This window comes from Solanum stenotomum, chromosome 12 (genome assembly GCF_019186545.1).
Source record: "Solanum stenotomum isolate F172 chromosome 12, ASM1918654v1, whole genome shotgun sequence".
NCBI classification, from domain to species: Eukaryota; Viridiplantae; Streptophyta; class Magnoliopsida; order Solanales; family Solanaceae; genus Solanum; species Solanum stenotomum.
In genome coordinates this window covers 29291236-29314363 of record NC_064293.1, presented here as the reverse complement: position 1 = coordinate 29314363, position 23128 = coordinate 29291236, and the positions used below count along the sequence as shown (strand labels likewise).

Here is a 23128-nt window from a genome sequence, read left to right as displayed (position 1 = left end):
GATTTTTCGATGAGTCATGACTTTTTCAATAAGTTGTGACTTTTCCAAAGGGTTGTGACTTCTCGGAAATGTCATGACTTTTCATATAAGACACAAAAAACACTTTTTCATACTACCCTTTGTTGACTATAAATAAAGGGCATTCCTCTCATTATTCAAACATAATTTTTTTTAATCTTCTGCTCTTCTTCTTCTTGCATTTTAAAAAATTTCGTGTGATTTATTGTCGTTGAGTGAGTTTGAAGTTTAGCGAAATATGAGGTACCACTATTCTGATGAAGTAAATCGTTCTATCCTAAGAAGGTATACTCCATAACCACGAGTACTTGAGGAAAATAATTTTGATGATATAATAATATTTTTTTTACTTAATATATACATTAATATGTAATGTTTCAAAATATGAAATTAACATGATGTAGTTTAAATACATTTGTTTTTGTTAACAATTTCTCTTGTGATGTAGATATATGCTTCGAATAACCATTTCCAAAATTATTAGACTTCTTAAGAGTTAGATAATTGTCATGATTTATTTTTTTGATGTTCAAGGAAAAAAAGAACATTCACAATAGAATCTGCAATATTATTTTGTGCAAAACTTATTATTCAAATCTTCGCTTAAATAAGCAATATTATTTACTATGCCATATATTTTCTGAATTGGTAATCACGTGCAACACACGTGTTGAAAAACTAGTTATATAAAGTAATTATTTGGGGAAAAAAATAAAGGATTTATATTATGAAATAAGAAAATAAGAATGAAATAAAAATAAAAATATAATATTGAGGAGAGAGGAAAATATACTTTTTGGAGAGTAAAATAGAGAATTGGGTTGGAGTTGGTTGTCTGATAAAATAGAAAACTCTATATTTGAAGAGTAAAATAGAATGTAGGGTTGGAGATGCTCTTAGTAATGCATAGATTAATTATGAGGAAATTTAATTATTTTATGCAAGATTTAGTTATTCCACTTTATATTCTGCATAGAATAACTATAAATTCTCATAACTTATACAAATAGTAGTTATGCGAATTTCTAAGTTTCAAATCAAAAGTAAATTTGTGTGAATCCACAATCATAGACTATGCAATAATGAAAGATACATTTGTATTCACTTTCATTCAGAAGACGCAAAGATTGTGCTACCGTAGAAGCCAATATGAAATAAACATTCACAATCCACAATCATGAACTTGGCTCTGCACTAAAGAAAGGTGCATTTGCATTCACTTTCATTCAAAACAAGCAACGACTGAGCTACCGCAAAAGCCAGTATGAACAAACACTGACAATCCACAATCATGAACTCAGCTCTGCACTAAAGAAAGGTGCATTTGTATTCACTTTCATCCAGAATAAGCTATGGTTGAGCTACCACAGAAGTCGGTATGAACAAACACGGACAATCCACAATCATGAACTCGGCTCTGCACTAAAGAAAAGTGCATTTTTATTCGCTTTCATTCAACACAAGCAATGAATGGACTACCGCAAAAGTTTGAACAAACACCGACTTCTCATTATATTAATTTTATATGTAAATAACTTACACTCTAACTAGTCGCTTAAACATAGCATTATTTATACAAAATTTAATGTCTTAATGTCTGCATAATTCACCTTCAAAACAACCCCTAATTGGATAAAATCAGCTCATAATTAAGTAAAACATAACTAATCTCACTCCATTCAGATAAATAAAAGTAAATGAACATCTTTAAACTGAAAATCTGAAATGAGTTTCTGTTTGTTACATTAACTAGTGAAATTCATGACCACTTTTACATAGAATATAATCAATATAGATGCTGCACTCTCCATTTTAGTCCGGAGTGAAGATGGTCTACAAATAGGGGGAGAAAATTTTGTTTTATCGAACAACACGTCAAGGGTTCAATTCCTGCTAACTTCAAAACCAAAAAAAATACAGTCAAGTATAGTTAGCAACTCCGCTTCTTTCTTCATACTCTTATCATCATCTCATTTTGTTCCTCTCTATTACCTCATCAAGTCGAGCCGAGTTTCTTTTGGACATAATCTCTCTATGATATAATCCTGCATATATTCTACTCTCGAAATCACTATTGTTGTTGTATTACCTCATCAAAGCTGCTCTTGTTTTGATGAGTTTTCATCATCAAAATTCCAATTCTCACACAAAACTCTCTTACCTATTCCACCACTTCTACACACACCTAACACCCCACCACCACCACCAATCTTGAACCTCACTTTCCCTCTCTTCAATGGCAATTCAAGTCCTTTACTTTCCTTTTCCCCACTATCAGTTTTTTTCTCCTCTTTCTTCTCCCTCTCTGGTTCCTCAGTTTTAGCACAATATCCCCAAAGTTCCCTTCTTCTCTTCTCAACAGTTTCCTTCTCGTGATTCTCAATCACCGGCATTACTGGTAGCCATGTCGGAATATGCTTCTTCTCTCCTCCAATGTACTCAATCTTACTACTACCTACATTTCTCATACCTTTTCTGCTTCCTACTGAAAATATTTTCCTAGGTAACGGTTTTGCGAATGGAATTTCCTTGGAATCCTCCGTAAATGTATCGAGTTTCTTCACCGCGCCGGAGTTGAGAAAGCAACCGGTAGCTCTCCATGCTCCGGGGAATCCACTCACGGAGCTCAGCTCATCCACGGCGGCGATTGTGTCGACGAGATTTGCCTGGGTACGGGATGCTGAGTTGGCTGAATCCGCGGCGGACTTAGCGATTGTTCTCAGGTACCTGACGGCGATGTCTGTTAGGATTCCGAGAACAGGAGCTTCTGCCGCTGTGAATCCGATTGAACTGCAGATCTGCGCTACTGCTGTTCTGGTTATGGTGAAGGCGTAATCGGATTCCGATAACGGCGTGGACGGAGGAGGAATCACCTTTGCCGCCAGAGGACGGTTGCGATTTGATTTTGAACTCATGTGGGCGGCTCTGCTTCGAGAGTCCTGAAACAAAAACCCTAGATGTTCATTGGAAAGTTTTAGAGGCAGAGTGGGGGCTCGAACTCGTGCCGTTAAATTGCCGAAAGTAATAAACTGCAAACCAGTACGCTAGGAAATCTAATAGTACATTGTTTTTATTTTTTACATTATTTAATTAAAAAACAGGAGAGAGACGTTTACCTTGTACGAACTTGAGGTCGATAAATCTGCAAATCTAGAAATTTACTTCAGCCAATTGAATTTTTCCAAATTCTTTCTGTTTAAGAACTAAAAGAAATTGTGTAAGTATAACATTTTTTTAAGAAACACAAGTCACTCTAACAAAAGAGACGCACACATCAAGATGTTTGTCAGCGAGTGGAGGCGACCGCTCAATAAAGAGGATTTTATCTTAGGCGATTGCTCAATAAAAAGGATTTTATCTTGAAAATGCAATGTAATGAAAACGATGTGGACTATGTATATGGTAACTTACTAGGGTTTACGTAACCCATGCTGGATTAATCGTATTTTGGGCCGGAGCTCTAAACCTATTTGAAATGGCCCATTTCTACTAAAAGGGTGAGAAAGGAATAGATGTATGACTGGCATAATATTTACAATTGAATTAAAAAATATATAGGGATTGGACAATTTGCCGAAGAAAATACTCGAATAAGAAATCGAATTGAGACAGATACCGATCAAATTGAACGTATTAAGCATAAACAACTTCTTTTTACTGATCCCGACATATGAGGGTTTCGTTCAACTACAAGCATCATGAATCAAGGGGAAAATGAAATCATATGTTGGAAGGTGAATTTAATGGGGTTCAAGTTTTTCATTTTCTAAAGTAAAATTATGATTTTACGTTTAAAGGAAGTTTTAAGAGTCTACTTTAGCGATGAACTCAATTATGCAAAATATCACGATCCAACTCGTCATGAGAGACACTCACCCTAAACCCCTATGGTGGAAGAACCACTATCTAATATCATGCAAAACGTTTAACAACATAAGGAAATTGTTTTCAAAAATTTCAAACAAATTTCATAAAAAAAAAGTCATTGTTGCCAATCACTCGCGAATAACCCCCTTAAAAACTGAAAGCCGTGTACCAAAACATCTCTCTAGTCTAGAAAAGAGGATTCCACCTCGAACAAAGCAATCTTAAGTCTGGAAATGGACCAGAGAGAGAAGAGAAATCCATAGCATCCCAAAAGAAGCAACTCACCGTTGAATTCAGGAAATGCGAATGTCAGAATTAGATTGCAAAGCAACCGTCAGACTATACTTTATACTCAACAACAAAAGAGCAAGTACAACATCAGTACACAAAATTACAAGTGTACTAATAGAATCATCTATCGGCTCCAAATATACGAAATATGAAAAACAACCACAACTTAGTAAAATAGATAACAAATGTGACAACATGACAAACAACAATACAACAAATCAGTCTGGTTCATTCACGAAACCCACACATACAAACAATCAATGTATCAGGCGTGGTACCTTAGTCAACCGTTAGAATGTACCGACATGGTACTCGAGCCAACTATATATATGAATATTCCTTATTAGGCGTGGTACCCGAGCCAACTATTAGTGTAATAACCTGGAAAACTAGTAAGCCCAAGCTAGAGTCTGATGGAAACGAATAGGTGAAACTAGAGCCTAACTTATGTGTCTTTGAGTTGTCATGAGGTTTTGAGGTTGTAAAATGATGTACCGAGCCTGGGTTGAGGTGTTTAGGGGTTAGACGTCAAGGTACGACCCCTCAAAGACCAACCAAGGGTCCTTGAGGGGACCCTAAAGCCTAAACCCTAAGGTTGCCTAAGTTCACAAAAAATAGTCAAATAGGTGACCTACCGATGACCATCTACGGCCAGTAGATTGCTTCACGCCCCGTAGGTCATGGGCGTAGGTCAAGGCCTGCAAAGCTAAGCCTCAGGTGCAAACCACGGAGGTGATTGACATCCAATAGCTTCACCTACGGTCTGTAAGTGGAGGGGCGTAGGTGCTGCCAGTTTTTAAGATTTTTAGTTTTAGTTAGATGTTTGGTAATTAATTAGGGGTTAAGGTAGGTCGGTTAGTTAGTAAATTAATCACCTATATAAGCTAATAAGACCCTAAACTAAGTCATTAATTCATTATATCCCAAGACCCCAAATCAAAACCCAACTACTTGCCCCTCCAAAAATCTTCTCTCTAGAAACTCCACTGAAGACCAAGAGAAGGGATCAAGCTAGGGCGTGGAGATGGAGGATTCTTCATATGAATTTGATGGGATTCTATGTCTAAGGTATGGGAGTTTTTCATCCTTGGGAAGCTATCACCCACGGATCCCTTTTAAAAGCTTTTAACTTAATTAGTTGTGGTTTCAACTCAACTCCACAAATTCCTTTCAAAGTCACTTTTAAAGGGTGAATTATGTTTGTTTATGAATATAAGACTTATTTTATATGATTTTAACTCAAATTCTTCAAGAATCCATAAGACCCTCAATCCTAGCTATTGTCATTCTTTACATTATGAGATGGTTTTGCAAGTTGATTCAATTGATTGGATGTGAGTTAATTATGATGTAATTGCATGATCTAAGTTTGATTTTACAAGTATATTTGATTAACCTATGATTCTAAGGTGAATCGATGAGGCCTAGGGCTATGTCATGAAAAAGGCAAATTTTGGGTTTAGATGTAACCTTCTAAGAATGGTGAACTTCTTGATGAATTGCCTTAGATTAGATCACCTAGACATGAATTGCTTATAAGTAAAGCTTGTAGACATGAACTAACTTGATTAGGGATTATATGAATGAGCATGTTTGTGTAGTGTTGGGATTGAGGTTATATGTTCTTATATGATTATAATTGATCAAGGATGAGGCATGTGGTTAGGTTACCTTAAGAACTAGGATTACTTAATAATCATGTGAGGCATTGCTTGAGAGCACGGCTTGTTATATGAAGAGGGCTCCTAGGGCTTAAAGGTAAAGAGCTAATAAGCTAAAGGTGTTAAGGCTCCAAGAAGGAAGTCATTATGTATGTTGAATTGTGTATGGCCCTATTGTGAGAAGACTTCATCTACATGACCTCTAATATGAGTATATGAGTTTATGCATAGGATGAATGTTGTACTTGGGTTATGACTATATCTATGTTTCATGTATTGAATGCTTGTGTTAACTCAATATGACCCTTGAATGCAAGATATGAGGTGTATGTATGATTATTATATTATATGCATGTCTATAAACATTTTGAGTATAATGTGTCCATTGTGATAATGTTGTTGTTATATTAATGGAAGGACAATTATACACACACTTCATGCATAAATACGATTATGAGGTATTTGTGGTGTCAATTGAAAGGCTAGTTCTCATATGCACCTTTACATACTATTATGCATGAAATGTACACGACCATGATGATCCACTTGAAAGGTGGAGGTGTTAGTTATTGTGTATATTGTGGTATTGATGGAAGACCCTTCTTTCCTAACTCAACATATATATGGCTATGTACGATATGATATGACTATGTATGATATGTTATGAGTATGATAGTATTGTTGTGTTAAATGAAAGGTCATTCTCATGAACATTACGAATACAATGTGAAAGGTTTACTCACATGTTGATGATTCTAAAGTGAAAGGACATTCTCACTTAATGAATCACTACAACATTTTAGGCTTATGGGTACACTAAATCTAGACAACGCTTGTAAAGTGTTGCCTAAAATATTTTTGGCCACACTTTTAAAGCGTAGCCCAAATTTTTGACTTTTGGCTTCGATAATATTGGCAACACTTGTATAGCGTACTCTTTAATGGTATAGGCTACACTTTATAAGTATTGTTACATTATGATATAATTGGCAATAAGTATTTACATATATGGCCACACTTTTAAAGTATGCTATTTTTATAATTGTAAAAACAACACATTACAAGGGTGACCTTAAGCTTTTCACTAAAATAATATAATCCCTCCAACATTTTCCAGTGCCCGCTAACATTTTTATTTGGGAATAAAATAAGTCATAAAACATAAAATTCCAAGGTCCAAATCTGAAATTTTTTGAAGAAAAAACGCTCAGCTCTCAGCTCATTGATGAAATTCCCAATTTCATGAAGAAAGAACGCTCGGCTCATCTCAGCTCATTGAAGCTCCAAATCTGAAAATTTTGACAAAGCAAAACTACAAATTTTTGTAGGTATTCCTTCATCAATGCATAAACTACAAATTTTAGTCAAAGCAAATTGTAGAATGGTTTCAAAATTTCATTGTTCATCCCAGACATTCAAAACCTGATGATTTTTTTATTTTTTTCTTCAATAACAGAACAAACGCTTCAGTGAAGAAGACGATTTCTTAAATCTTCATTACATTGAAAGAATTTTGTTGGAATAGAGTTTATCAGGTAAAAAAATTATCTTTAAAAGTCAAAATTTATGGTTTCTGAGTTTATTGCTTGCGGCGTGGTTACATATTTAGCTTTAGGGTTTTGATATTCTTGTCTTTGCTGATGCGATTTTTTTTAATTTTTGGAAGTATTGCTCGTAGTTCTATTACCTACATCAGTTGATTCTTTGCCCTGTGGGATTCATGGTTGTAATTTCAACGTGTATACAGAGGTTGTTACTGGTCGTTAATGGAGTAAGTAAAGCTCAACCATAGAGAGTATTGTCGGATGTTTGGAATGAGTGTTTTTCAGGAAGATGAGGATAAGAGTAATAAGGATGGTACTCTACGAATTGGAGAGAACAACGAGAATGTGGTCATCAGTAATACGTGTGGGGTTCATGGCTGTAAGTCGAAGGCAATGGCGCTTACGAGGTTCTGTCATATGCATATATTGTCAGATTCTATGCAGAAGTTGTACAAGGATTGCAGTTTCGCCATCAAAAGGTATTTATCTTTTCTTCACATTTCATACATTTATGTCTTAGTATTTTGCACAATCCTAAGCTTTATGAAGAAATATAACTTTTCGTATGTTTGTGACTCTCAATTCGATATGATTATCCTGCCTTAGAATATCCAGCACTACATGTTTTACTCTTGCTATTAGGTTATCCTGATTCCTGAGTATAGTTACTATGCAAAATCTGCAGATAGTAGAAAAGGTAGTATCTTGTGTGGGTATGCATGCGTGAACTATCTTACTTGTAGTGTAATTTGTGTCTCAAAGATGTGTCCTTTCTGAATTGTTTCTGAAGCATAATGTATATACTCGCGCCTAATTTGCTTTATTGTTTGGTATAAAGTTGGTTAATTTGCTAACGTATGACAAAAAGATATCATCTTTTTTCCTCAAAAGGAACTTTGCCAATTAGTTTCAAGTTCTTATTGTTCTTTTTTCTTTTTCCTATTTTATCAAGGTTCTTTAGTTTTTATAGTCTTTTGTGAGGATTTCCTGATACATTTTACCCTTCTGCAATGATTGCTCTTGCACCTAGCAAGCAGAACATGTGTGTGTGAGAGAGAGTATAGTTCTGGAAGGCTGTAAGCTAAAGTAAAAGCAGGTGTATATCATTTTAGTGTTTTATGATCATTGGACATCACTTCTCCAGCAACTACGCTTTTGAATTGTACCCTGCAATTGTTAACTTTCTAACGTCATGGTATAGTTCGTGTGGGATCTAGTTCTGATTCTTACAGTTTATCTTTTCCTGCTCTTCAGAATTACGTGACTACCTTCTTGTTATTCATTGTTCCGGCCTATCTACGCTTTAACATTCCCCAAGATATAAATCATCAATATTTCCACCAAATTCAACGCCTAAATCTGGCTTTGTATTGAATCCTAAAAGGTGTTGTAAATCCCTGTGCTTTGTAGTAAGTAAAGAACAAACTTCCAACTGTGGTGATTGTTATTTTTTGTTAATTAAGAAATCTGTTGTTTCCAGCTCCAAAACTTAGTGGATAATGGCTCTTCCTCTGTCCTCCTCCGCTTAAATGCAAAACTTTGTTAACTAGCTAACATTTGAATTCGCCACATACATCGAAGAGATATTCTACTGTGTGCTACTTCTGTTGTTGAACCAAAAACCCACTAGAACCTTCTTTGTTTTGTGTAGTACTACCATTAATCCAAAAAATGAACTTTCTCCCAGTGAGAAGGTACTTGACTTTCGAATTTATAAGTCTAATTACCAGTTCATATCTATTAATCATCACAATAGTTATAACTTTGTGGATGCACCTTTTTCTAAAAATAAAAATTGTGTATATGTACCTAAAACATCTTATCATATCCTCCCTCTACTTCCTTCCACTTCTTCATTCAAGCTGGATTTTAGGTTTTTCAACTCGGTTTTTCCAATTCCTCTGCACTTTGGGGGTAGAAATTGGTTTACCAGGACCCTTCTTATCTAGTTGTGACTTCCTCTCATTATTCTTCATCAACAATTCTATGGTTTCTTTTTCAAACCCTTCGACCACCCCGTGTGTATTACTCAACTATAATAATCATGTGTAATGCTTCTGTCTTGATATCTTCTTGAGAAATTGAAAGCTGAATATTGACAGGTTCAACCTCATGAATTTGTTGTAACTGCATTTTTTATTCTGTCTCTTGTGTGTCATTAACTATCATGGTATCAGATTCCTCTCCTCAACATTTCCTGGGCTGACATTTAGTTCTTTTAAAAAACAAGGAATTTGGCGCAAGCCATTTCCTACATGGTTTGTTTATTATATGTTTTTTCAAGGCTGTTTAGACGGAATTGATGTTTTCTCTATTTGTTGATTGGTTGTATAGGGAGAAGGATGATTACGAGGTGGCAAGGAAAGTTGGGAGAGGGAAGTATAGCGAGGTGTTTGAGGGAATTCACACTACTAATAATGAAAATGCATCATCAAAATCCTTAAGCCAGTGAAGAAGAAAAAGGTTGGTTGGTTTCCTTCTTTGCTTTTTTATATGACCGTATTCAATGATAGTTAATAGCTTCTATATATTCTTGAAATTGATGCTTTTTAGAAATTTAAGGTTTTTCATTGTGAGGTCCTGAGTTTTTATTGTTGGACGACTTCTATTGCAGTTTGAGGGATGAGAACATTTCATTTGCTTGTGCGTTATATGAGTGTAAACTAGAGTAGACTCTTTTTTTGGTATATAATGAAATATAGTACTCACTTAAGATGTTGGAATCAACTTATATGAGAAAGAAAGGCATGAATGAGTTTTTAAAGATGTGGTCTACCACTCAAACTTGTAAACCAAACAGAAGGTGCACTGGAATAATTAGAAATAAATTTTGAGGGTTCTTTTTCTGCATGCAGGTAGATCTTTTAGTTGCTTCTCAAAGCCGTAGTCCTTTCCCTAAGTTAGCTTTCGTGAACTTACTGCAGACTTAACTTTTCTTCCTTGTAGTTGCGCGAACTAATTAGGTAATATCTTCTTAGAGACATCCCTTTTTACTCGACATGATTTACATCATCCACCACTTACATCTAGAAGTATTATCATCACTCAGTCACATGTTTCTGCTTAGCTTTGGAAAGGCACCCTCTTTTAGTCTTTTACACCGTAATAGATGTTGAATACAAGTAGTTAAAGGATTAATCTCTTCTCGTGTTTTATTTTGGTTTACAGGTTTTAGTTTCTGTTTTGTTCCATATGTGAAGTAAGTTTGGCTTAATACAGAAAGTGTAGGAGACAACAATTTATTTTCTTCGTTATTTGATTTCTGTGCTAGTGGGAGGTAGGAGATACCCTTGGAATTATCAAGGTGCACACAAGCTAGCCTCAGTACCATTGTAAAAAAGAAGAAGAAATTGATCCAACTGGATAAGAGAAGCATCAAAGATCTTAACAAAAACTCGTAAAACCTCATTTTCTAAGATGAACAAAACCAGAACTAACAACAATATCAGTCGATGATATTCTAATTAGACATTAATATACCACAACACACAACTACACCTCAATCCCAAACAAGTTGGGGTTGACTATAGGAATTCCAAGACCTTATAAATCTTTCAAGAGAACTTCCTTCAATGTTATTTTAGGTCTCCACTCACCATGATTTCACCCCAGGGATTAGCGCCTCTTAAGGTTGACGACATGCCCAAACAATCTCAAGCGACCTCTCATTTTAGCCTCAATGTGTGCTACTTGCACCTTCTGGAGCTTAATTTACCACATTATGTAGTAAAGTTGCAGTATCCTTGATGTCATATTACTAAATGCATAAATATTTTTTTGTTTTTTTTCTACCAAAGTTGTTAAACGTATAAAAGCCTTGTTGATGTTCTTCAAATTGGGTAGTCATTGTGTCTATGATCCTGAGCAGTTTCTTATAATGTTCAAGTTTTAAAAAGGGTTTGTGATTTCGTAGTTCTATGTTTCTGAGCTACGTAATGTATTATTGATATTCTTCAAGTTCAATCAGATATCTCTAGGTTTTGACTTTCTTTATCTTTCATTCTTTAGCCAAATGAGTTTTTTCATGTGTAGCTCTTAACTTTTCTGTTGTGTTAAGTTACTGTAGTAACTCTTGATTACTTATGAGTGATGGACCATCATATATATGCAAGTTATATGTGCATTTGCCTTTTTGTTGGCACTTTGAATCATGCTCTTTTATTTATTACAGGTACTTATCTGTTATTGTCGCTTACTGCAGATCAAGCGTGAGATTAAGATACTGCAGAATCTTTGTGGTGGACCTAATATTTTGAAGTTACTCGATATTGTCAGAGATCAGCAGTCGAAGACCCCAAGTCTTATATTTGAATATGTGAATAACACAAATTTTAAAGTGTTTTATCTAACTCTTTCTAACTTTGACGTTGGATATTACATCTATGAGATTTTAAAGTGATAATATTATACTATTTTTTTCCATTCACAGGTGAATCAATAGAACATTGTTTATGGAAACCAAGGGAGCACAGATCAACATGCGTAAGTTTAAATTGTACTTTTCTCTCTTCTGGAACCTCTCAACTGTATTTTCCTCAACTTTGCCTAGTTATTTTTGTTGACTGTTGGTTTGATCCTGCACAACAAGATCATTATAGTTGTTGATTTGTGTGTAGTTGTGGCTCCAGCTGGTAGTCCTTGCTTGGTAGTGATAATAGGAGTCGCAGGGTCAATAGGGATATCGTTTTTAGCCTGATTTTGTCTTAGTCGAGCAACAAACGATTGGATAATAGTGTAGGGAGCTGGTTCAGGGACTATGTCCTTATTAGCCTTTTTCTGGAGATTTGGAGTAGTTTGATCAATGTGAGTAGGCACCTGAATCATCATGTTTCTATTTTTTTGTAAATTTGGAACGTATTTACAAAGTTGTTAGTGTCTTTGGATTTTTCTGTTGTTGCACCTGTTCTTTGGCCTGAAGTGTACTTGGAGTTGGCATTGATCTTGTGTTATTGTGACTATATTTTGCGAGTATTAGGTGTGTCATCTTCCCCTTTTTCCACCTTGAGAATTGGAGTTCAAGCAGTATCAGAAGGCTTAAACATGATCACTGCTTGCATTCAAAGTCAGCTTTAAAGAGAATTTGCCTCTGTTTTGCGAGAATACAAGCACTGATCGTGTTTAAACCTTTGTAAGAGCTGATTTTGTTTATGAGGAATCAGAACATGAAAACATGAATGGTTCTTAGCTCTTATATATAAGTACTATATTGACTTAGAATGCATGAATGGTTCTTAGCTCAAGATATGTTATGTGTCTAAATTGATTATATATATGTGTGTTTGTTTATATGCATGTGTGTGTATATATCTGAATTTTGTAGAGTACAAAATTCTGAAAATTTTTCACTGTTAAATTTTGATTTGTAATGTGATGGTAAAAGGATATATGTGATTTCCATGTTTTAGTCCTTGAATATGCGATTTCCATGTTTTAGTCAAAACTGAAAGCACATCCATGTGATTTCCATGTTTTAGTCCTTAGAATATGTGATTTCCATTCGTTCACTGACCTGCAACTTGGTGTGAGCTTGTAATCTTAAGAACGGATGGATGGATCAAACATCAATTTATCAGTTAAATACACTGAATCTGCAATCTGCTAGAATACACAGTGTTGCCTGAACTCAAAATTAATTTATACACAGTGCTGCAATCTGAACTCAAAAAATCTGCAATCTGCTAGAATACACTGTGCTGCCTGAACTAAAAAAATCTGCATTTTGCAATCTGGAACTACATGCTACAATCTGCAGATTTGTTGTTCTCTATAATTGCTGCAATCTTCAATCTGATTTATTGATCTATAACTTCTGCAATCTAGAACTTCTTGCCTGTTCTATAACTGCTGCAATCTGATTTGTGTAGGGAAATGGAGGTGATCAAATTTGAAGGGTCGCCGTAAGTCAATTTGATCCCATTGAAGTGGATGATGTAGAGTTTTTGAACTATTGTAAAAGTTTGAATACATTATATTTGATTTTGTGAAATATATTCATTGCTAGAACATATTTAACTATTGTAAGAGTACTTTTTGAACTATTGTGTAAACATATTTAGAATATTGCTTTATAAGTGTGTGTATGTACACAAGACATACTATCTTTTGAAGTTCATTGCAAATCTATATATTTGAATTACTTATTAGCTAATTTAATGCTTGAGATTATTTATTGCCAAACAATATTGGTGTTTTTTAATTAGAAATTATGGCATATAAATATTCTATAGCCAAAATAATATTACCACACTTAAAAGTGTAGCCATAGGACTGTAAATTGTGGTATGGACATGGGCAAAGACTACACTTCAAAGTGTTGTCATACATTAGATAGAAAATGCAACACTTTAAAATCGTAGCCAATAAGGAAGCAAAGGCCACGCTTGAAGGTGTAATTGTATGAGACAGAAATGTTGCTATATAAGGTACATCAAAGCGTGACCTTTTGCCTTTTAGGCTACGCTTTTAAGCATAGCTGATAAGGTTGCCTAAACTCTAAGGTTACGCTTCTTTCCACCACCCTTGAAAAAGCGTGGCTTAATGTCAAAAAGTGTGGCCTTTTATCAAAGGCAACACTTTTTCATAGTTTAGGCCACCCTTGAAGTGCCTAGTGCATTCTCTTATGACCATGAACTTAAGTAAAGACTCAATATGACCTTTAAAGGGAATTATGCTTAGCACCGAGACGGTATGAAAGTGAGATGGAAGCTTTTACGTTAGAAAGTCCGGCTTCCTATTGTATGTTATCTCATGAGATGGAAACCTTCTACGTTAGAAAGTCCAGATTTGTAGTAGCAATCTCCTTACCCCATAACTATGTGCCCACATAGGTATATAGCTAGTGGATCCACCTATAAGCTATTATGTTAGTTCTACCTTAGGCAAGTACGCACCTCTTTTGGTGTGGGGGTAAGACACCGGATTCCATGTAGCTCACATGGTCTATGTAGGTTAAGGCTAAATCTCCCTAAATGATAAGAATATGAATTATGATAAGAACATGGGCATGTTCTATGGTTCCTCAAGAGGTTCTACTTTGTATGAATGGGGGTATGGGACTTCATTAGTACATTGCACAAGTAGACTTTGAGAGTGGGCATGGTATGTCTCTTTTATGATATGATGATTATGAGTTGAATGTATTCTTTGTATAAATTATGAATATGAATATGGACTATGCTTATGACTTCTTAATGAGCTTTACTTAGTGTGAGTGGGGGTATGGGACTTCACTTATACATTGCACAAGTAGAGCTATGTAGGGGTTATGGTGTGGGTTCTCTTATGTTATGATGACTTATGAATTATGTATGAAAGGTAAGTATGGATGTTAAGGCTGACTTCACTTGTTACAAGGTATGAACATGAATGTCTTCTTACTTATGTATGTTTGCTATGAATAAGGTAAAGTAAGATATGTATGTTAATGGTGACCTAAGAGTGGTACTTAGTGTAGATAAGATTATGGGATCCTACCTATGCATTGCACAAGTATAACTTAGGGTTGCTTATGTGGTAGTTCTATTAAGATGAGATGATCTTGGTATGTGACTATGTGTTTGAACTATGTCTTGTGAAGATTGGGATATGTACTATGCTCGTGTGGGAGACTATGTAATATGATGATATTTCTTATGCTATGATGAATTGTATGTGAGTTGCTTTATAAGATGCATTCTCTAACTATCTCAAGGATGATGTTCAAAATGGCATATAGCATGGTTTCAAATGAAATGTCCCTTTTATGCATGTTTTAATGGTTTTATTGCATGGCTTCCATACTTGGTACGTTTTGTGCTAACCCCATCTTTCTACATTTTCTACAAGTGTAGGCTTTGGAGATATTGGATTTCATCCTCATAACTAGGACCATGGTAGATCAAGAAGAAGAAGATTGGTGAGTTCTCATTGTATTCGAGGGCTTGACCATATGTCCTTTATGTCTTTCTTTTATGTTTCAAAATTTTGTAAGGGTCGTGTCCCTAAGATGTATTCAAGAGTTTTATTCTAAGTAATTAGATGGTTTGAGACATAGTGTATAGACTCTATCATTTTTTATAAAAGACTTCGATTGTAAAGAAAAGTTTTAAATTCCACTCTCTTTTCCTGTGATCTTATGACTATGATTATGCTAAGGGGTTGTATGAGACCCCTTCGGGGCAAAGTACGCCATGTTACGTCTAGGGGGTACTCCCAAGTCATGACAATTAGTATGTATCATGCATGGTACCCGAGCTGACCAAGAAATATCATGTATCAGCCGTGATATTTGAGTCAACCAACAATCATACATCTATAAGCATAATAAATACAAATCACATTTGTACACCAAGTAAGTACATTATCGCATGTAATTAATAACAATATGACATGTCAGATTATATTTCTTTCATTTTCCCTAGCCATATGTTATATAGGTGAAACTAATGCACCAATTAATAAGCACATATTACATAAATGGTAATCAAATAATAATCACCTTCCTCGAATCGAGCCTGAAATGCTCTATTGAACTTGAGCCTCTCACAAGTCAGGCATGTAAGTCATGTATCTGGGAGGAACAACAATAAAAGAAGGGCTTTCGATTTGGATCTTGCAACTATTTTCCAAACTTATATATATATATATATATATATATAAGAATCAGTTTTTTTAGAAGAAATATTATATGTATGTCCAATCTCTAGTGGTCCCTTGTTATAATACCAAACTTGTTCTTGGTCTACAATTAATTAACATAACACATAATCAGACCTAAATGGCTTAAATATATCTGGATTATGAATCTCAGACTAATTTCATGATAATTCTATCCAAACCAAGACTTTTCCTTTATACCAACTTGAATCCTCCCCTAAAGTGATCACCATAGATTCAAAGACTTAAAAATCAAATTTCTAACTTGGGGGAGTAATTTACTGAACTTTACCAATGATTTCGATGGAAAACGAATGAAAATTGCTCTAGGTCGCCTCTACACTTCCCCAAAACGTTCTTGGTTGATTATGAGCTATCTTGAAAAGTTTTCTGCATTTTTTACGACTTACCCCACCATAGCGGTTCAATCTTGCTATAGCGGCGTGTTGTTGCAGAATTTGTCACTATAACTGAAATTAATTTAAGCTGCTTGCTATATGTCTCCCACTATAACGACTTGCACGAGACAAAACCTTAGAATCACAACACATCTTCAAACCTTAATAGTCCAAACAAATCCTTTCACGGCAAGTCGTTAAAAATATTTGAGAAGTTCTATTGTACATAGTAAATATTTGGAAAATTTATTTTTAAAAACAAAATAAAAATTGTTCTTTTGGACCTATATTAATAGAGAATAGAAAGAACAAATATTCAACTACAACATCTATTGAGTAGAGGTGTATATTTTGTTTATTCCTACTATCATCATTGGTAAGAAATTGCTAGCTCGTTTATTGAAACTGCAATATTTAGTTTGTACAAAGTGGGTTGGGTCAAAATTTGAGCCAATCTAATCTAATCTAAATTTGTATTGGTTAACACGGGTCAAATAATGAGTTATATATCGGGTCAAGATCCATTCCAATTTATTTTTTTATTAAACTTAATTGTTTTACTATTTCTTTTAAACTATTTTCATACCTAATAAAATTATTATTCTCTTTATTATGGATATATATAGGAACCCATATATATATATATATATATAACATATCAAATTTTAAAAAATAGAGTTTTTAAAAATATTTTGACAAGATTTCTCATGAGCTAATTCGAGTCATATATCAACCCAATTTTGATGGGTTGAAATGAATTGAGCTAATGAATAGGGAGATTAATAACTTGTCCAAACTTAAACGAATTAGACAAATTTAGTGAATTGAGTTTGATTTTACTACCCTACCTATGCATCTATGTATATCTAGATCGTTTCATTGCAAAAGTTTGATGACATTATTTAGTTATGTCATTTAGCGATAAGAGGAAATTTCTTTAATTTGCATACGTTCATTCATTTAAATTGTTGGGTTTATCTATTTGTGGAGTCCTTCCATGTTAAATAAATAAATTAAAACTAAATGCTATAACTATAAAATATCAGAGAGTTGTATTAGTTTACATGGTGTTTTGTGCAATTTTGCTCACCCATTCTTGCTCTCATTTTCCATTTGCTGGCACGTCTTATGTGCCTATTATTTAGCTTATTATCAATAGAAAATGATCAAAATATCTTAAAATATATGAAATAGAATAAAATGTCATTTGTTTATAATTTGGTTTTAAAATATCTTTATTATTACTTTAGCTTAAAAATGTTTTTTTTTTCTAATAAATAAATTGTTCTTATCTTTTAAAAATAAATTATTTTCCTAGTAAAAATATTATGATCCTGTAGACATTGAAATTTTGCAGATTGTACAAGATGTGTTCAATTCGAATTGGGACTCTAGATTGTGTGTTCAGTTTCAATTAGAATATTTGGAGGCTACTCAACCCTAAACCCTAGTTTATGCTTATATGAAGGGTACTAAATTCCCTGAAAAGACATCTCAAAATATCTCATAAACTCTTGGGTAATTTTAAAGATCAAGATCTTGAATATTCCGCAAATTGATGGAGTATTCATATAGGTCAAATCTAAATAATCCTAGTTCGAGAAATACGCCACTAACGGCCCTCGAATCATGGATAAATCTTAGCAGAGTAGAATCAAGCGAGGAACATAATTGTACCTGAATATTTAGCAATAAAGTTATGTTTCTTCATATTTTATTTGTGTGGTTTATTTATTTTCCATATGTTTAAATTTGTGGCAAACAAATTGGCACGCCCAATGGGACCAAATCTGCCTTTCCTCTCTTAAATCAAATCTGAAAGTCTGAAGCTGGTAAGGTGGAAGAATGAGTACTTCAAGCCTCGTCTTTGAGTTTCATCGAGTCTACACTCTGACAAGCCTTGAAGCGGGGGTATTTGTAGACATTGAAATTTTGCGGACTGTACAGGACGTGTTCAATTCGAATTGGGACTCTGGAAGGTGTGTTCAGTTTCAATTAGAATTCTTGGAGGTTACTCAACCCTAAACCCTAGTTATACCTATATAAAGGGTACTAAATTCTATTAAAAGGCATCTCAAAACATCCCATAAACTCTTTGGTAATTTTAAAGATCAAGATCTCGAATATTCTACAAAAGTCATGAAAGATTCATATAGAGATCAAATCTAAATCATCCTAGTTCTAGAAATACGCCACTAACGGCCCTCGAATCATGAATAAATCTTAGGAGAGTAGATTCAAGGGAGGAACAGAATTTTACCCGCATATTTATCAATAAAGTTATGTTTCTTCTTATTTTATTGTGATTGCAATTTATTTTCTGTCACTTTAAAATTTGTTGCAAATAGATCCATCATTGATTTTCTTTTATACATAAGATCATAATACTTCATCAAAAATTTTAATTTAGATAACAATAAAAAAAAGGGAAAATACATAAAAAAAACCCTGAACTTGGCACGAAAACTTACTTTAGTACTTAAACTACATGGGTGTTTATATACCCCCCTTAACATCTTTTATGTGAATTATTTTCAACCCTCCGAACACCAACCTTGTGCGCGTGTTGTTACAGCTTAGAACGGCGCGTTAGTCATCTTTTAACATTTTTTAAAAATTAAATTTACCCCTCCAACGGTAATATCCGACCCATTACCCATTTGAAGAACAATCTTCACTTTTGAAGAACCCTAAATACCTCTTCTCCCTAACCAACCCAATCATCCAAAAAATGGCGACTTAATTCATTATTTTTCTCAAATCTTAGCTCTTCAAACCTAAAAGTTGAATGTTTAAAGGAATTGTTCTTCAAAATGTAAGATTCAAACCTAAAAGTTGAATCTTTGAAGGAAGTGTTCTTCAAAATGTAAGATTCAAACCTACTCTTCTTCATCTATTATTTTGATTTTTCTTTCCTCCCTTTTTCTTATTTTCTGTTTTTTCCAGATATTCGTTAATTCTTGCACAAAATTGTAGCACACAATGCGATCAATTAATTTGACAAATCTTTGTATGGAAGAAGATGATTATACTACGAAGAAAAAAGTTTATTGTAATCATGGACTTGTGGTGCGTTTGAAAACATCTTGGACTTCAAATAACCCCGGAAGAAGATATTGGTCATGTCCTTATTATGGGGTAAAGATCATTTTTGTTTAAATTTTTTTAGCCGATTAAGAATTTGATTAACCACTAATTCCTTCATCCTTTTTCATTATTGAAGAGTCCTAGATCTTGCAACTTTTGGTGTTGGAAGGATAAAGAAAATATTGATTCAAGGTCGAAATTTGTGATTCCTAAACTAATACAGAAATTGGGTGAGCTTGAGAATATAGTAGAATCCTCTCAAACCTCAGGCACTGCATTTGAATTGATTGAGGTTACTGAAGAAGTTGACAAGCCAGGAGATTTCAAACAAGATGATGATGGTCTAGGTATGAAATTGAAAATGTTGCAAGAAGAGGTTGAGAAGATGAAAGTGATGCAGAATAAATGGAGAAGAACATGGCAGAATGTGCTCTTTTTTGCTGTAGCTTGTTGTTGCGTTATGGTTATAGCTATAAGCTATTGGTTCTGGGTGATAAATATGAAGAAATGCTCAATGAAGTTACCTTAAGTTGTTGATGTAGTGAGATCCAATGTTGGTGTAGTGTAGCACTGTTTATGTTGTAACCAATTAGGTGCAAAACTCTTTTGTAATGAGTTTGCTTATTCTCTTAATGTAATTTGGTGGTTTGTGTATTTGTTTGTGCTTTATTTACAGCTGCATTCGCTAAATTGCAGTCACAATTGCATAATTGTACACATAAAAGTAATGCAAAACTAGCTGCATAATTGTTTCAAAAAGAGACAACTAAAATTTCAAACTAATGCAGTCACAACTGCATAATTGTTTCAAAAACAAACATAGATCAAACTATGCAGTCACAATTGCAACATAATTGTTTCAAAAACAAACAGATCAAACTAATGCAGTCACAGCTGCATAATTGTTCCAAAAACAGCTAAAATATCAAACTAAAGCAGTCTCCATATCAAACTTCAGCAGCATTGGACCTTGTTCTCATTCTTTTGTTTTCTCTCATCTCTTGAAGACCTTGTTGAGTTACAGCAGCCTTTCCTTTCCATTTTAAGCCTGATCTTGGTTTATGATGCTCGAGATTTCCAGTCACTACTGAAGAGTTCATAGGCATTCCAGGCTAGATTCACAAAAATATGTTGTCTTAGATGCTTCATAAGTTAAAATTAAGAAGTGTGTAAATAATTAAGACAACTTACATTGTGGATTGTAAAACCACTCTGTGTATGTAGTATCCCCATTCCAACCATTCTTGGCCTCTTCCCTCTTCCAGTAGCACTAGGAACATCAGTAGCAGTAGCAACTACACTAGTTCTTCTTCCCTTTCCAGCTAAATCAGTTCCAGTTCCTCTTCCCCTTCCAGTGGCACCAGAACTATCAGCAGCAACACCAATCCCTGTTCCATTACCAGTTGCAGTTCCTCTTCCCCTTCCAGTAGCACTAGCATATAACATAAGTTGATCAACAAAAATATTAGACTGATTAAGATGTAAATTAACAACTAAATGAATTACTATAAACATTACCTGTTTTGTAGAACCTCTTGGTCGACCTCTTCCTCTCTTTGTGCTTGATTGTGATTCAGTTGGTGCTCTAGAAGAACCAACACTTGACCTTGTTGAACTAGGCTCACATCCTTTCCCCATTCCTCTTCCTCTGCCTGCATTAGCTTGATTATTCAAATGACAACCCCTCTTATTATGTCCCTTTGCATGACAAAGACTGCAGGTCATCTCAACACCTCTCTTGGACAATTTTCCTGTTTTGTTTTCATTCTGCTCCTTTCTCCTACACTTTCTAGGCCTTCCTGGTAGTGTTTTTATAACAGGTGGAATAACAGAAGGGTTGGCCGACTGTGGCCACATTTTCATGTTAGTAACTGGTTGAATGTAGTGACTATAGACCTTGAGATAAGTCTCCTTGCTATACCAATGTGCAACATAGTTAATGGGCTCCTATTTTCTAAAATGAAGTGCAGCTATAACATGACAACAAGGTATACCTCTTAGCATCCAAGATCTACAAGTACATGTTTGATTGCCTAGATTCATAGCAAATGTGTTATCCCAACTGTCTTTAACCTCAAAACCATATTCACCATTCCATTCAAGGTTACACTTCATTGACTTTGTTGTGTTCTCAGTCAATACCTTTAGGGCCATTGGAGATATGTTTGTTATCCAAGTATCACAGAACTCCCTCAATTGTCCTATTCTTCTCATCACTTTGATCCTTATTTCTTCAAGCATTGTGATGATAGTTTTGTGTTTTGGCCCCAAAATCCATGAATTAAAGCTTTCAGCCATGTTGTTGTCAACACTATCACAACAGCTGAAAAACTTAAAGTATAATTTAGACCACCTCTCTATATTGTACCACAATAAGTCATCACATATTCCAGTGCCTAACTTCTCCATATGATCCAAATTTCTTTTCAATTCTTGTTCATATGTAGATTTGGCACATCTCCAAAAACAATTTCTTCTTTCAATGCCTTTCCAATTCTTAGACCAGTTGGCTAGAACATGTCTTGCACACATTCTTTGTTCTGCATTTGGCAGAAGATCTTGAATAGCTTTGTCAAGACCCTTTAAACAACAACATTTAGAATAACATGAGATCTAACTTAATGAATAAATTAAAAAGAAAATAAATGAATAAATAAAAAAGAAAACAAAAATACCTTCTGCATATCAGTAATGGTTGTCAATTCTGTTCCATCTCCTAGCTCAAGATCATGTCTTACAAGCTTGATAAACCATTTCCAAGTGAATGTGTTTTCAACCTCAACAACTGCCCATGCTAGTGGTAGCATTTGGTTGTTCCCATCCTTACAAACAGCCACAAGTAATTGACCTCTAGAAACACCTTTCAAGAAGCAACCATCAAATCCTATACATCTTCTAGCTCCAGCTTTGAATGCCTTCTTTAAAGCATCAAAGCATATGTAAAATGATTGAAACATTTTTCTGTCACCTTCAAAAGTTTCTTCACTAAGTCTCACCACACATGTGCTGCCTGGATTAGTCTTTAAGAGCTCATCTCTATAATCTAAAATTCTTTTAAACTCCTCCACATGATCACCCATAATTTGTTTCAACACAATGTTTCTAGCTTTCCTTGCTACAGTCCTCCCTATATACACATTCAACTCTTTCTTTACTAAAATTTGAAACTGAAAAACTCTAATGTCGGGCTCAGAAATAATTCTGTCCTTGTACCTTTCTGATAAGTACTTTGAATTCACCAATTTATTTTTGGTTGTGCCATTGCATTTATGTACTGGATTATAATTCTTCACCACAAAATCTCTTGTTCTTGAATCAATACTTCCAAACAACAACCATGGACAACCAGCTGTACATTTTACCCTCACTCTAGTTGCATCATTAACATATTTATCTAATTCAACATGTTCTTGAACTGCATATCTAGTAATAGCTTCTCTAAATTGCTTAACATTTTCAAAAGCAAGACCAGTCTCCCAAACTATTAACTGACAGGTAGGATCAAATACAACTTTCTTTTTATTTCTTTTTGCTCTTCTTGCTTTTCTTTGTCTTCTTATAGGTTGTTCAACCTCATCTTCCTCATTAACATCTTCATCAGTATCTATTTCAAAACTAACAACTTCAT

The 23128-nt window shown here is 34.5% G+C and overlaps 2 protein-coding genes, 1 long non-coding RNA gene and 1 pseudogene across 3 annotated transcripts; 1 reads left to right on the top strand and 3 right to left on the bottom strand.

Moving 5' to 3' along the window:
• Positions 1–1628: 1628 nt before the first annotated feature.
• LOC125848139 (uncharacterized) lies at positions 1629–3073 on the bottom strand. The gene has a single exon (XM_049527948.1). The coding sequence runs from the start codon at positions 2931–2933 to the stop codon at positions 2112–2114; it is 822 nt and encodes a 273-aa protein (XP_049383905.1). The 5' UTR covers positions 2934–3073; the 3' UTR covers positions 1629–2111.
• A 4506-nt stretch (positions 3074–7579) lies between these two features.
• Positions 7580–11838, top strand: LOC125848639 (uncharacterized). The gene is made up of 3 exons (XR_007444540.1): positions 7580–7860; positions 9716–9844; positions 11583–11838. It is a non-coding gene; the product is annotated as an uncharacterized LOC125848639 (long non-coding RNA).
• An 8609-nt stretch (positions 11839–20447) lies between these two features.
• LOC125847295 (uncharacterized) lies at positions 20448–21158 on the bottom strand (annotated as a pseudogene).
• Positions 21159–21447: 289 nt separating this feature from the next.
• Positions 21448–22601, bottom strand: LOC125847294 (uncharacterized). The gene is made up of 2 exons (XM_049526944.1): positions 22176–22601; positions 21448–22080 (listed from the first exon to the last, which is right to left on the bottom strand). Exons 1-2 carry the CDS (start codon positions 22578–22580, stop codon positions 21448–21450), a joined length of 1038 nt encoding a protein of 345 aa, XP_049382901.1. The 5' UTR covers positions 22581–22601.
• Between the last annotated feature and the right edge of the window lie 527 nt (positions 22602–23128).

Coding starts and splice junctions, on each gene's coding strand:
- LOC125848139 (XM_049527948.1), bottom strand. CDS start 2,933: ATGAGTTCAAAATCAAATCGCAACCGTCCTCTGGCGGCAAAGGTGATT.
- LOC125847294 (XM_049526944.1), bottom strand. CDS start 22,580: ATGGGTGATCATGTGGAGGAGTTTAAAAGAATTTTAGATTATAGAGAT. Junction 22,081..22,175: donor CCATTACTGATATGCAGAAG/GTATTTTTGTTT, acceptor TGTTGTTTAAAG/GGTCTTGACAAAGCTATTCA.